Consider the following 15,950-nt stretch of genomic DNA (forward strand, 5'->3'; position numbering starts at 1 on the left):
GAATGCAGTTAGGGGAAGGGGGGCAAAATTAGCTGCCCGGGCCAGTGGCCGGGGCCCGGGACAGCTGTACCCACAGCACCCCCCTGTCGGCAGCCCTGGGTGACGACTCCCAACTGCCCCCCCACCCACCGCCACGGGACACTGCCGTCCCTGGGCTGGACGTGTGAATGTCCCAGTTTTTTTAAAAGCAGGACAGTTGGGAGGCATGTAATGGTGTTAAGCCCCTATCAGGGAACATACCTTTGACAATGGCATATACATTGTTGGATTTATGTATCCCTTGTAATATTCCCTCAGCGGATTAGGTAAAGGGTATTATTTTGGAAGAGATTACTCTAAAAGAATTGGCTTATCAATTGCAATAAAAGACTGCAAAATATCTTCAATAAAAACTGTAATTAGAACGGATCCTTTAAATCAGACAATAAACAAAAAATAAAAACAAACAAAGGTTGAGATGAAAGGCTGATACATCAATACTGTATATAACCAGCTAAGCATCAATGAGCACAAATATAGATGTAAGGATCTAGCTGTGCTGCTGTCAGGAGCCCTGCAGGGAATTCCCTTGTGCTGGATAATTACCAGCTGATTAGTCCCCAATATGACAGATCCAGCTTTGCTTATGTTCACAGTAGGAACAGAATGGCTTATATTTGGCCACAGTGGTTAATATCATGGTTTAGTAAATACTGATGCAGATTTTCCAAATTTTCTGATACCAGCACATGTTGTGAAAACTGTATGATGTCCTTTACAGCTTGAATTGCCCACATTTACATGAATATACCATACTGTACACAAGATACGTTTGCATATCCCCCCCCCCCCCCCCCCCATTAAGCAGAACCAGGGCCAGAGCTAAGGGTTTAGCCAACCCCCCAAATATGTATCCTACCTTCCATACTTTATAAAGGGACGATTGTCTCGCAACGAAGTGGCGTGGTCACGTAACAGTACCCCAATTCAAATTATGCCAAACAGTACAACAATCTTATTCACATTACACCACATGTAGTGCCTATTATTATTATACAGGGGGCAGCCTGTGGGATCTCGTTATTATACAGGGGGGGAGCAGCATGTGGGGTCCTGTTATACAGGGGGGGCAGCCTGTGGGGTCCTGTTATACAGGGGGGAGCAGCCTGTGGGGTCCTGTTATACAGGGGGAGCAGCCTGTGGGGTCCTGTTATTATTGTTATACAGGGGGAGCAGCTGTTATGTGCCGTTATTATACTGGGGAGCAGCCTGTGGGGTCCTGTTATAATACAGGGGAGAAGCCTGTGGGGTCCTGTTATTATACAGGGGAACAGCCTGTGGTGTCCTGTTATATTTATAAGACAGGGGGAGTAGCCTGTTGTGTACTTTAATTATACAGGGGGAACAGCATGTGGGGTCCTATTATTATACAGGGGAGAAGCCTGTGGTGTCCTACTTATGGGCCAGTGCTCTGGACTTGCCCCCCAGGTTAAAAGTTGCCAGGCAGCCCCTGCCCCTCCCCCCCCCCCCCCTTACACACACACTTTAATCCTTGCACTGGCTCCAACATTGGATACTACGTAATGCAAACGTGGTATTCCATGTTGGGGCCATGTGTACTTATAAAATGTCTATTTTGAATGTTGGGACATTGCATGTGCCAATGACACCAAGTGCTGCTAGGTTCTCACACATGCCCAATATTTACCCTGAAGAAGTTATGTTCACACAATCATCCAGATGCCGTATAAATGTACCGCGTCCCCTCACATGGCAGGCTGCGCTCGGCACACTATTAGTCTGACTCTATGCCCACATGTTTGAACAAGTCTTTTTTTCATGTAGACCATTTTCATGTCGACCTTTTGACCATGTCAACCCTTTGACCCAATAGTTGTCGACCTTATTACTGTTGTCCTAGATACTGTAGATCTAATGACTGCATTAATTTCTGCAAAGAATGTATTTTCCTATTATTTTATCATGCACAGTACCATATTTAGTAGAAATATTTGTCTTGATAGAATTTAGCCCTAAAGGACAGATGTATCAAGCTTCAAAAAGTGATAAAGTGGAGAGTGATAAACCACCAGCTCCTGCTTTGTAATTTTTCAAACCCAGAGCGGGATGTACTAAACTGAAAATGCAGTAAATACCCCATTATCGGGATTTTTAACGCATTTTCATATGCATTAAAGCCTCACTGCTGGGGCTTCGCCACAGGGGTTACGCCAGCTCTACCTGACATAACCCCATGGAAGCCTATGGGCTTCTTTTCGCGACCCCCTGTCGATTCACACCGCCCCCCACTCACCTGTATCAGGAAAGCCTCCTGCTGTGCTGCCCGAACCGATGACCTCAGAGCCCGGTAGCAGCTGCGCAGGAGTCTTCTGGACACAGCAGGAGGGGGAGAGCCTTGGAGACCAGCTCACCCCCGCCTGCTGCTTCAAAAAGGGCAGCTCTTTTCGCAAGAGCTGCCCTTTGCGATACTAATCGCATTTGTTAGTACATATGCTATTAGTATGATTGCGATGTGTGGCGGGATGTACCACATCTGCTTGGCACATCCCGCCCCAAGTCAGTAACAAGACAGTTGGGAGTTAACATTTGGGAGCTGATTGGCTGGTTGGGTACTTCCTCATCATTGTGGCCACAGCTTACGCCAGTTACATTAACAGCTTTCAGAATAGTACCATTGTCTCCTCGCGGGCTCACTTCACTCGCCACATTTCGGGCTTGGTGTCTTGCTTCGCTTGCCACAACTTAAGTAAATCCGTGGACTGCAAGTTCCGTAGCTTAGACTGTGGCTGCAAAGATGAGGAAGTACCGCTGGTTGTTATCACTCTCCATTTGATCACTTTTTGAAACTTGATACATCTGTCACTTTATGCAATTCTTTGATTGTTTAGATTAAAATGTATGTAATATTTAAATGTATTACTTTTTTACAGCACTTATTTCCTACAGTAAAACAATGAAAAAGCACCAAACATTACCAACACTGCAGCTCCACCATGTGGCAGTACATGGTTACTACAGGTTAGGAGAGTAACAAGTTTAACCATAATGATAAGCAATTAAATAAAGGTGATTAAGATCATATTACTATATTAATCATTTTAATTCATATTTTCCAGCGCAACCTGACAAGACCGATGGAAATGATCATAACATGAGTCCGGCTATAGCAATCTGCTGATATTGTTAGAAGATGCTGTGAGAACGACCAGCTGTAAGCTGGGGAAATACGGCACGTTATGTAATATGTACAGCATATAAGGCGCAAGGGTTGCAGCTCCCCGTGCCCAGGGATACACAGTCACGGATTGGGCAGCCAGGGACTGTTCACAGGGTCCAGGACGAAAAATAGTGGCACATGGGAATTGTAGTTTATATTGTACTGCTCAAAGTCTGAGCAGTTGAATTAAAACTACAAGTCCCATGAGGCCATTGTGCACATTAAAGTTGGCCACCGCCTGAGCACATGTGATGGGCGGGGCAGGGCTGCCCAGGGGCAGAGTGATTTTCCCGCGCCCCTCTCTCAGTTGTTCTCAACTTCTCAGCACAGAGGAAGTGGTGTGCGGGACAAAAATTCTGCCTGCACTGCACAGAGGAAGTGGTGCACGCACTGAAAACACACACTCTGTGCAATTGCGTACACAGAGAAAGTGGTGGGGAGGCAGCTGCATCGAGGACACTGGTCCCTGTGTGAGGTGAGAGGAGGGCACTGTATGGAGGTTGTGTAGACGTGTAACCATCTAAATATATTATGTATATGTGCTGTGGCTATATGCGTGTGTGTGACGTGTACAGTATGTGGCCATATGCATGTGTGGTACTGTATGTATACATATACTGTACACTGTGTCTGCCAGTATTTTATGAAGTTTCTTATGCTGCTTTCCCACTGCCCACACGGGTAATGACCCATTTTTTTTAAACGGGTAAGAGCCATAAAGACCCATTCCCACTGCAGCTTTTAAACGGTAAATTACTGTTTAAAAGCTGTTTTTGTCACATTCACACTTACCCGTTTAAAAAACCATTTAAGCAGTGTAAAGATGGGGGGGGTGTCGGTTTGTTATTTTGCAAAGACCCCTTCCCTGGACTACGTCGCCCTGGGACAGGTGAGTATGGTTTCCTTCCATAGGTTCCCACATGGATTTCGTCAGACTCCGGACCGCCGACGCCATTGCCGACAGGGATGCCGACATGGATACAGACGCCGACACAGATCAGGGCCAGGGCTACCTACGGGCTCAAAAGAGGTAAGTATCAGTGTGTTTGTGTAATGTATGTATTAAACTTATTTTTCTCGTGTGTCAGTGTGTTTATTGTACTATTTATTTTACTGTGGAACTACAAGTTCCAGCGGGCCCTTTAATGCCCCGCAGGCTGGAACTTGTGGTTCTCCAAGTCCCAGCTTGCGGGGGAGGCTTGCTGGGACTCATAGTTCTACAGTAAAAGACAAAAGTTTTTATTCTATTTTTTTTTACACCATTCCATCAGCCCGATGCCCACCGCACAGGGGCATCGGGGACAGCACCAGGCTTCAGCCTGGTCAGGAAAGTCCTGGAGGGGGGGGACCCCTTCATTGGGGGGGTCCCCACTCCCCCAGGGCCCCTGGCCAGGCTGAATGGTCGGTAGGGTTAATGCTTTGGCCGCGGGACCTTATATAATAAGTGTCCCCCGGCTGTGGCATTACCCTGCTGGCTGGTTTGGCCTGGGGCTGGTTCTTAAAATACGGGGGACCCCTAGTCATTTTGTCCCCCGTATTTTGGGAACCAGCCCCGGACCTGGATCCTGGGGCTGGTTGTAAAAAATCCGGGAACCCCTATTTGTCGGGTTTCTTTTTTTTTTTTTTTTTTATACCAGCCCAGGCTCCTTCAGGCTGGTGCTGGTTACGACTGGGGGGGGGGGGGGGGGGGGGTTTTACGGGTAAAGGGCTACCCCTTTCCCACTGCCGAAAAAACGGCTTTTAAGCGGGTAAAACACTGCTTTTTACCCGTTTTAAAAAACACAGTATTTTTAAACGGGTACAGCAACCTGGAGCTTTCCCACTGCAGCTCTACCCGTTTAAAAAGGCTAAAAAAAAAAAACAGCATTTTACCGTGTAAAGCCTGCAGTGGGAAAGGGGCATTATTTAACACCTATTCTGCAGCTCTTTACAGAGAACATTTCACATCAGTCCCTGCCCCAGTGGAGCTTACTATCTATATTCCCTACCACACGCACACATTCATTATGGGGGTAATTTTATTGGAAACCAATAAACATACAGTTTGTATATGTGTGGCTGTGAGAATGCCTGACTGACATTTGTGTGTGACAATATGTATCATAGTTGCCAACCCTCCTGCATTCTGCAGGAGACTCCCTGAAATAGCAGCAATCTCCCTCTCTCCCTCATTAGTCTAGCAATCTCCCTCTTTTCACCTAGCCCTCATTACACTGTTACATTTTTGGGGAAACAAGGAATGAAAGACAGATACATTTACATGGAATCATCAGTGCCATTTCCCAGCACTTTATCTAGTATAGTAGTTCTTTGGGGATCATCTACATTTGGACATAAGTCATTTTAAAAGATTCCTCTCAGATATAGCAGTACACACCCACACTTCTAGGTGCCACGTGCACAATCTCTTTTCACAATCTTTCCATATATGGAACTAGACACGTCCTGTGGGAGGAGCATGACACGCCCACTCAATGGGGCTCTGCAAAATTCTATTACCAACTATATTCTCCCTGAAACTCGTTTTCAAAAGTAGGCAAGTATGATATGTATACATGTGTACAGTGTGTAGCCGTATGTGTATATATACATGGGTATTGTACAAGGCTGTATATATGTGTGTCTGACACACATGTACTATTGTTGGCTCTGCTGATGTCTGAGGAGGCGGAGCAGACCACTCTACTCAGCACAGCCACAGCATCATACCTCCCAACATGACCCCCTCCAGGAGGGACTCCATGCTCTGTTTCTGAACATCCTTCTTAATTTATGATTACCTTCACCTGACCTGAACAGGTTAATTGGTAAGAAAGGTGTTTCACCACAGGTGATTGTCATGAGGAATTCCAGAAACAGCTTTGTGTCCCTCCTGGAGTGGGTCATGTTGGGAGGTTGGTCGCATAACTTTGCCTTGTCAGCAGGGTTTGCTCGCTTCCCCCCCCCCCCCCCCCTTGAAGGAGCAGCTCTATGCTGGCACTGATCCTCACGATGACACCAACTGTTAAGATCCCAAACGGGGTGAGATAATAATCATCCCACTGAGTAGTTTGTGTCCCCCATACACTATGCAGTTCGGGCCCGGTGGATCAGGCCGTGAACTTTGGCCAAATCGCACGTTTGTGACATCCGATGTGCAGTGCCGTGCACATCAGAGATGCAGATCGTATGTGCTGCACATAAAGATAAATCTTATGTGTGGCACATTGTTTGTGCCTTTTAGCACCCACGATGTATTGTATGCGGTGTGGGGGATGCAGAGAGCGTCATAAAAAAAAAAATACAAAGCAATAGGCAGCTGCTGCAAATTAAGTTGATGGGTATTTTTTTAAATTCTCCTGCAGCCTGGCTCCCTGTGTTTCCCTGCCCAGCTCCCTCCACCTGCAGCTCTCTGGGAGTTTACAGGAGGGTCTGCTCTAGCTGTCAGCTCTGGGAAGGGGCTGTGCAGGTGTCTGCAAGTTGTCTGCTTCTCTCGCCACCTGGTTACTAAAGCAACCAGTGGTGGCGTGGATAGTGAAGGAACAAGCCCTCTGTGCCTGAATCGTAGCGAGTGTCCGTTTGGGTCCCTTGTTCCAACCTTGCTCCTCCTCCCCAGGTCCTTATGGTGAAGGGAAGCTAGCCGCTACCATGAGGCCATGCCTCTTGTTGTGGGACCATGCCCCTGTTCTTGTAATGCACCCACTGCTGCTGCTTACCTCCTTCCCCTCTCATGGTGCACCCCATCATTTACTTCTGCACCCGCCCCTGGAAGTTCTGATTCTCACATTAGCATATAGTCACAGACATGGGAGATGTAGCAAAAGGAGTCACTGCAGCGTGCAAATCAGGAACCGCTACTAAATGGGGAAAAAAGGAACTGCATGGGTTTTCAAAGATAGCTGGTGCTAGAATGAACAATCTAAGGTTGTTGTTGTTGTTGTCCTTTTATATAGCACCACAAGGGATCTGCAGTGCCTAATTACAGAGTACATAAACAAATAAGGAAAACAATGCATTACTATATTACAATACATTACTATATTACTATATTGCAACTCTATGCAAGCTTCCCGGGCAGCAGGATCTTATGTGGTCCTTTTGCCTAGGATATATTGCATGCGTTCCCAGCAAGCGCTGCCAGAGGCCTTCCAATCCGACAGATCTAAAACGGCCTATTTGGCCAATATCACATGATTTCTTGTCCCAATGCGCCAGAATCGGGCAAAATCGCATAGGTGTATGGCCAGTTTTACAGATCAAGAGAAAATAGGACACATACAGGGTATGTCAACATGTATCAGGGTGGCAGAAATTAGGATTGGGTGCTCTTGTGAGGATGGAGTTAAAGATAGTGCAAGATGTTTTATGGTTTCAGAGAACAAAAATCACATATTGCAACCGGAGTAGCTTCTGCGTGGATATTGGTGCAGGCATATGTGTCCACATACACCTTTCCTCAAATTAAGCCATATGACCACATTTAACATGCCATGGACTATAGGATTTATACACGTAGCGATGAGCGATGCTAGATTGCTCAGATGTGCTGAGTGATCTGTCTCACTGGAGAACACTGACACTGAGCGATTAATAACGAGTGTGCTGGTTATTAATCAGAGGGAGATAATGATGCACGAAGCCACGCATTGCTATGGCCCCTACACACACACACACACACCCATGTAGTTAAATTAAGTAGCATCCCTCAGAAAATGCCTGTATATTGTGTAGGGCCCATTAGTCACCATGTGTTTTTTCTTAAAATATTCTCCTTTAATCTGCTACTTTATACAAATTCTTTTGTGGCCCAAAAGTTGACGACAATAGAGATGACTGCAAATCTTTAACTCATTACAGAAATCTCTGTCTTGATATTGCAGGGAACCGCAGAACCACTTGCAGGATTGCACTGTCCTCTGATGAAGGTTCAAGCAAATAGAAAATGTCTGACATCAGCAAACTTAATGAAGCGCAGAACGAGCAAAAACGTAAAATGGAACAAGAAGCTGTTGAACAACTACCTAAATTCTGTAGGTTTTCTCAACGAGTACAAACACCTTCGGGTTCACAAAATGTGGAAACCTTGCCAAGTACGGAAGACCGATCAATGTCCACGCTGGTGTCACGCTCACAAAATGAAGTATCAGTGGCCTTAGTCATGGATAATAATAATGAAGACACTCTTCTGCCGCGGCCAACCAGCAGTCATACAAACACAGAAGTTAGTCCAGTTCCTAAACAAGCACAGCCTCCCCAGGATGAAAATGTAGGCTTTCAATTTCCAGTCAATGCAGCGCATCCCACGGACAGAGCACACTACCCCGTAAACATTGTTGATCCAGATATTAAAGCTTTCATCATCAACCATGGACCCTGCAGGCCTGTGGGGCCATTTCCATCTGATCAAAACGGAATAAGTTTCACAGAGTTCTACTATGAGAAACTGTTGGGTTCTACATTGAAAGTACCAAGAATGTGGCTATGTTACTCACCGATACTAGACAAAGTGTACTGTCAACCTTGTTGGCTGTTTGCAGAACGTAATCGGAAAGGCTACCAAGAAAGCTGGGTGTCAGGAATTTCTGATTGGAAAGAACTATCTCAAAAAGTGTCCGATCATGAATCTAGTGCCGTACATGTAAGTGCTTGTAATGTGTTTGGTAAATGGAGGTTGCGTTTAAACCAGGAATTAGAGAGCGAGGTGCACAATGAGAAAAAGTTTTTGAAGAAAGTCTTGGATCGTCTGCTAAATGTAACCCTGATGTTGGCCGTTTGCGATTTGCCATTCTCTGGTCATCGTGAAGATGTTGGGCCGCTGCAGAGTGAAAATGTTCTTGCAATTGTTGAGCTCTTGGCTGAATATGACCCTGTTCTCAAGCAACTTTTGGGAACGGATTCTGGTGATGCGAAGTATAAAGAGAAGTATTTAACTCCACAAATTCAAAATGAGATGTTCCGGGTATTTTCCTCACATTTGCAGAAGACTTTGACGGATGAGATTGCGGAAAAACCGTTCTATTCAATTCTTATGGATACGACAAAAGACGTTTCGATGTGTGGTCAGATGAGTGAAATTTTCAGATATGTAACTATAAATACGGATGAGCATGGCAGACCAACCGAATTACTGATTAAAGAGACCTTTCTCGGATTTCGAGAGATCACTGATCAAACTGCCGGGGAGCTGTCAGATGACATTCTGAAGGGTTTACAAGAAAAAAACATTGATGTGTCAAAATGTGTTGGCCAAGTATACGATGGAGCTCCATCGATGAGGGGCATTTACAATTGTGTCCAATCTAAAATGCAAAAGGTAGAAAAAAATGCGCTGTACGTCCCCTGTGCTTCCCATAATCTGAATTTGGTGGTTAGTGATGCTGTTGCAGAAATTCCAGGTTTTCAAAAGTTCTTTGATGTCTTTCAGAAGTTGTTCACTTTTTTAGCTGGAAGTATTAAGTGTTGGAGCCTTCTAGAACTGTACCATGAATTTAAAAACATGAATCTACAGGGTCATCCTAATGTGTCATTAAAGGATTTGAATCCTACCCGGTGGGCTAGTAAGTTTGATGCCGTAATGGCAGTACGGCATAGATTTGTTGCGGTAATGAAGGCACTAACACAGATAACTTTGAAAGGAAAACCAAATGAAAGAGATGAGGCTGGTGGCCTGATCAATTCTATGGAGTCATTTAAATTTGTTTTCATCCTCGTTATTTGGTGCAAAGTTCTGCAATCGGTTCAAACAGCGTCTAAGTCCCTTCAAGTCGACTTCTCAAAAGCTGTTAACTTTTTGGCACAGGCTACTAATGACATCACTGAACTAAGAAAGAATTTTCAGTCAACCAAAGAGGAAGTTGTGGCATTAGCAAACATTTGGAGGATTGATACCAGTTTTAGAAAAAAACCTGCTGTATCCGAACACTTTGACAATCCTATTAAAGACCCCGAAGAAGCGTTTCGAGATAACGTGTTCTATGCTACTCTCGACGTAGTTAACGCACAACTCAAAAAGAGGCTTGAAGGTATGAGGGAAGTTGTAGACAGGTTTGGCATTCTTATACCTGCCAATTTGTTGAAGGCGACGGATGAAGAAGTTATAAGGTCAGCAAACAAGATTGTAGCACTGTATCCCAAATTTTTTACAAGCTCACTTTCCGAAGAGTTGCTGACCTTGAGAACGGTGTTAAAGGGGGAAATTCAGAAGTTAAGCAGCATAGCTGATTTTGCACATATGCTGATTGTGGAGAGCAGCATTTTTGCAAGCAGCTTTATTAACGTGTGTACAGCTTTGCTGCTGTTCATGACCTTACCGGTCACAGCGGCTTCATCCGAGAGATCATACTCTAAGCTCAAATTAATCAAGAACTACCTACGAAGCGACATGTCTCAGGAGCGGCTGCGCGGCCATTCAGTCTTATGCATTGAATGTGAGGCAGCTAGAAAAATAAACATGGATAAAGCTATCGATGATTTTGTTGACGCTAAAACATGTACAACATTTAGATAGTTGTCCAAATGTGTAAGTGCGGAAGGAAGTGTGTAGCAGTGTGAGAGTGAAATGTTGTTTATCAAAACCGTATTAAAATTTGTTTATCACAAGAACTGTATTTCTGGTTGTTTCTTTTTTTATTCCCTAAAATGCCGGAGGGGGCAAAATTGATACCGCTTTCATACCGCACCTCAACCCGAGCTGACTGGCGAATTACCTTGGTTTATTTTTGCAATCTGAAAGATGTATGACAAACTGCTATTAATGGGGCCTACACACGGAGAGATGAGTGATGCTAGAACATTCAGCACATAGCGCTGCACAGCGATGTTCTGCTGAGCAATCTGTCAGGGCCAGTTGGCGATTTATGGATTTATCCAGCATACTGGATATTAATCGCCGGTGTCATATCAATGCGCAGGGCTGCACATCGCTGTTGCAATGGTCCCTACACACAGTGATGTAGAGGCATTTTCTAAGCAATCTAGTGAGATCGCTAAGAAAACGCCCAGGGATCGCTACGTGTGTAGGCCCCATAAGACTATCCCTGATACATACATCATTGGTCACGCTCTCATTGATAGCTTTAGCGATAACCTTCCGCTTAATCAAGCCTAACTCATGTAAACACAGCAGATGCTATACATAACATCTGCAGGTAGGTGGCGACCTGCACAGGGGCATTATTATGGTCTTGGAGAGGTCACAATCCCAGACACAGAATAGGGGAAGGTGGTCAGTAAAATGTCCTCAGGTTGGTCTTCAGGTGGAACAGAGTGAACAGTTTTGCAATGTGATGCGTGAATCCAGGTAGACTTCTTTCTGACTTAACAGCTGTGGGAGTCGTCGGCAGCACCTGGTCTTTCCCACCGATCTGACTAGGAGCTGGAATACAAAACATTTTTAAATGATCACAAAAAAGCCAGGGATTAAATAATGACATGCTAAAAGACACACTGCAGCTAGAACGGTTTTGAAACTTTTAAAAAACTGCAATATACAGTGTTATAGCTGCGGTGTGAATGGGGTATAATATGCCACTGAGAAATTTGCTTAATTCATCTGCTTGATCTGTTTACTCAGGGTGATTAGATATTTAATTGTGACCGCATGTGCTGTGGAAAGTCATGATGAGTTTAGATATAAAGGGGCAGATGTATTAGATTGATAAGTGGAAGGTGATAACGCACAAGCCGACTCCTAAAGGATTGGTTGTTGCATTATCACCTTCCACTTTACCACCGGTTTATCACTTAACCAGGCTTAATACATCTACCCCAGAATCTCCTACATTATGGCATGCAGTAACAAATGTGGTCAAAACTCAAATAGTTTTATGACGTTTGTCCCCCTACCAGAAATGCGCCATGCTCCTGTTGCTTGGATGTGGTGGGTAATGCTGGTTATGAACCTACAGAGTGATCTTTGGTGTAAGATAATTGCTTATATACAGAAAACCCAAAGGATGACTTATTCTAGTAGTTTCAAAAATAAGCCTGCTCAAGGAGGAGTGGATCCTGTTAAGAGCTGCCATACTAGGGGCCAAGTGTGATAGGTTGAGAGAATCAGAAAGTGAGAGAATTAGGGAGTTGTTTTTTTTTTAATGCGTCAATCATGTACACTGACATTTCAGGTCGATTTTTGCCATGTAAAGGATTGCTGCTTTAAAAAAATCGGCAAAATCTCTCCCTTTCTGATTTTCACCCTATTTCATTTAGCCCTAGATCACAAATCCAGCCAGTTGTAATACAATCAGAACTCTGCAGTTGCATTGCCTCTTAGTCCCAGCAGTTACTAAACATTAGATTACCTTATAGGAGCCTATGAGTTTCTATTGCATTACCACCTGAAAAGAATCCAATTGGATCCTTTCTAGCACCCTCACAGCAATCGCTATGCTTCTAACCATTTATCAATTGCTCTGCAGATAAATCTACATATGGTTTGGGCAGCATGTTCTCCATACACACTGCCCGATCCATCGGGACTGACCTTACAAATGGGCGGGCGCATCGCAAGTGGCTTTACGGGGCGCTTAACAGTTCGCCCATATACACGGCACGATGCGCTGATATATTTTTAGATCTATCAGGCATAGGCGTTATTGCACAGCCGATGCAATGTATCTGAATGACTCTGTTCAGAAATATCGCTTCTACACACTGGCCGATGGTGTATTGATATATTGTCTACTCAGTTGAATTGCCAATATATTGCCCAGTGTGTACACACCTTAAAATATGGAGAAATAAAAAGGTACAACTACATTATTGATAAAACCTATTTACAAGCTAAAATAGGAGGTAAATTCCTTTGACACCAGTAGGTGGCAGTATAGTGACAGGAGTTGTAGCATGTAACCGAGCGGTTCGCAAACCTTTTTTAACCAGGGCACCCTAAAGTATCAGTTTTTTTTTTTTTTTTTTCATGGCACTCCTAGGATATAAATGGTCAATTGTCATTTCTTCCCAACAATTTCCAGATTTTCATTCCAAACAGCCAGATTGGAAAGAATCTTGTAGTGTGTATGGGCTTTAACTTCAGTCTTTCACGGGACTCTAAGAGCAGCCCCCCCAAGTTTAAAAAAAGCAACACACTGCACAATAAGGGGTGTTGGTCGCTGCACAGGGGATCACTTGTAGCTCTACATGGGAACATTTGTCTTTCCAGTTTGACACCGCATATCTTTCACACAGACAGACACGCACCCCCTATGCATGGCTTATTAGCAGCATTGTAGGCTCTGGACAAAGAAATGCACTGGGGCCCTACACACCCTTTCACAGAACCAATTATAAAAGATCATACCCCTTCTGCAGTCCTGTCATCTCTCTGCGTGCTTACATACAGTGAGTAGCTGTCAACAATCTGGCGGAACGCTCCAGCAATCCACCAATCACTATGCATATAGCCAGTCACTGTCTGGCTGCAGGGTGAGGGGCAGGTGCAGAATGCCTTGCCACTGTTGTTTAAATGTCCCTAGTACGTTGCGGCCCTGGACAGCTTACCTATATTTTAAGATGGCTTGTTAGCCATCACCCATCCCGATGTATTGTAGGGAGTAACGTTCTTAAGGTGACTGACAGGTGGCTGTGCCAATGTACCTTACTGATGGAACCACAGCTTTATGTACATTGTGCTACAGCGCCAGCTGGGCAGCCTAAAGCCAAAGTCTCCTTCACACGCTACAAGCATTAGATCCTACATGCCAAGTGTATAACCTTCCTTACATGCACATGGGCAGTATGACTGGCGAGTCCCTGAGCGCCCATACACCTGTGTTTAGCAGCATTATAAGGGGAGCTACATGTGTATTAGCCTAGGGCACCTGGAACCTTTAATTAAGCCCTGGAAACTGTACACAGAAAGTGATACCAATCATTTGGAATATATTTACACATTCCATGAAAAAGCAGAACTGGGCTGTGAATTCTCTCTGGTAGTTCCCTTGTTAATAAGGAGGAAGCAGTGATAACCCCATCACATTCGAAAATTAATTTAAAACCAAAACAGGAATACATCTCTTGCGTTAATGAAAAGCACACGTGCTAATGTAAACAGGTGCTTATCGTATGTCAAGTACCAGACAATTTATTGCTCATTGGGGGAAATTTACTAAGATCGAATGGGTATCAATGCACCGATTCAATATTCCATACGGCCAGAATCAGCCGTTTGGCTAATTTATTATAAACCGAAATTGGCTGAGTTGACGTTTTTACAAACCGTAACTTCAGCCGACTTTAGATGTATAAATGGCCATGAGTTCTATGGTGGTCGGCTCATTTACTTTCATTCGTACTGCTGAATTCAGCAGGGAATCTGATCAATCCATGCAGGCTTCATGCTTGTGTGTATTTGGCTGCTGGGAAACTTGGCAGCCGAAGACGAATTACTTCCCCATCATAAAATATGAATACTGACAATACAGCAGATTAGTAAATTTGCCGAAATCTCAGGTCGTATTTTGGGGCGGATTGAGGACAATCCTGATCGTACCCGTTCATACCGCCAATCGGCCATAATCATCAATCTTAGTAAATTTCACTCATTATGCTCAATGTAGCTAGAAAAAAAGTATCCTTTCAAGTTTCTTGCCATATAGTCCATTAGTGAAAAAATTTCAAAAACATCAGTGATATTGAAAAGAGAAGTATCCTGCAGACCTAAGTTTCTCTAGCGGACAGGTCACCAAATCCTTAGCATTAGTCTTTGGAAGTTCTTAATGAGATTAATGCAAGATCCAACAAACTGCTTCCAAATTAATAAAATTAAAAAAAGGCCAGTTGTGCAAAGTGGTGTGACCGGGCATCTCCACATACTGGTAATCTGTCACATACAGTAACATTCTGCTTCACTGCCTTAGTAAACGTCCGTGATTGCAGTATGCTTTATTATTAACGCGTTTCTTTGTGTACAAACCATTTAATCAGGTGAAAAAAGTATGTATAAAGTGAAATAGAAGCACTCAAATTAATCTTAGAAAAAGTTATTGCATAAAAATAGAATTTAATTGCACACATGTGAAGAAAACTAATTGTTAAAATGTCAAGGGTAAAAACAAGATGTGCTGGGGACCTGAGATATAGTGATTGAATAGGTGGAACAAATCCTGCTCTGGAACGATTGTTATATTCCTATTGTGGAGTCCGAATGGATGAACACTTGGAGTTGCTCGAGGTTTGCGGTCCAGTGTTGGACTAATGAATGAAGACAGATCCTCTCTTGAGTGTGGCTAAGTTCCAAAGTGAATGGGTGCTCCAAATTGAGGGGAAAAAAGCAACAATTTCCTGATACCCCCTCTTTCTGCACGGTGTGGGATAATGATCTTATACATAGAGGGAAATTAATCGACTGGAAAAAACGGTGTGCTGTGATAACGCAATGCTGCACCAGCTTAGAAGTCAATGAAACGCAGTACAAGCTATTAACAAGGTGGTGTAAATGCTCCATAAATGCTATCTAATGTTCATTCCAGCACTCACCATCTTTGAAAACCAATGTAGTTCCTCTTCCCTGCTTGGGGTGTCGCTGCCTGCTGTACTGCTTCTAGCACAGTGTGGTCTGTATATCAGCACTGATATGCAAACCAGACCTGTGCTAGAAACAGCAGACAGCGACACCCCTTTTTCGTTACTGGATATTCTCTCCACCGGTAAGTACCCACATAAGGAGTAAAAAACAGGAAAAGATGGATGAATATTGTCCACCTATTGTTGTTGTGTAGGCTTGGATGTGGGGTTGGTATCCCAAGGTGGTACACGG

At 44.1% G+C, this 15,950-nt stretch overlaps 1 protein-coding gene across 1 annotated transcript; it reads left to right on the top strand.

Moving 5' to 3' along the window:
• The first annotated feature begins 3,486 nt into the window (after positions 1-3,486).
• LOC146075484 (zinc finger MYM-type protein 1-like) lies at positions 3,487-10,792 on the top strand. The gene is made up of 2 exons (XM_083184772.1): positions 3,487-3,692; positions 8,077-10,792. The coding sequence occupies exon 2, from the start codon at positions 8,139-8,141 to the stop codon at positions 10,701-10,703; it is 2,565 nt and encodes an 854-aa protein (XP_083040898.1). The 5' UTR covers positions 3,487-3,692; positions 8,077-8,138; the 3' UTR covers positions 10,704-10,792.
• The last annotated feature ends 5,158 nt before the right edge of the window (positions 10,793-15,950 follow it).

Source organism: Crinia signifera, chromosome 4, assembly GCF_055691185.1.
Source record: "Crinia signifera chromosome 4, ASM5569118v1, whole genome shotgun sequence".
Classification (NCBI taxonomy): Eukaryota; Metazoa; Chordata; class Amphibia; order Anura; family Myobatrachidae; genus Crinia; species Crinia signifera.

What these genes read in the sequence shown, in the direction of transcription:
- LOC146075484 (XM_083184772.1), top strand. Translation starts at nt 8,139, where the DNA reads ATGTCTGACATCAGCAAACTTAATGAAGCGCAGAACGAGCAAAAACGT.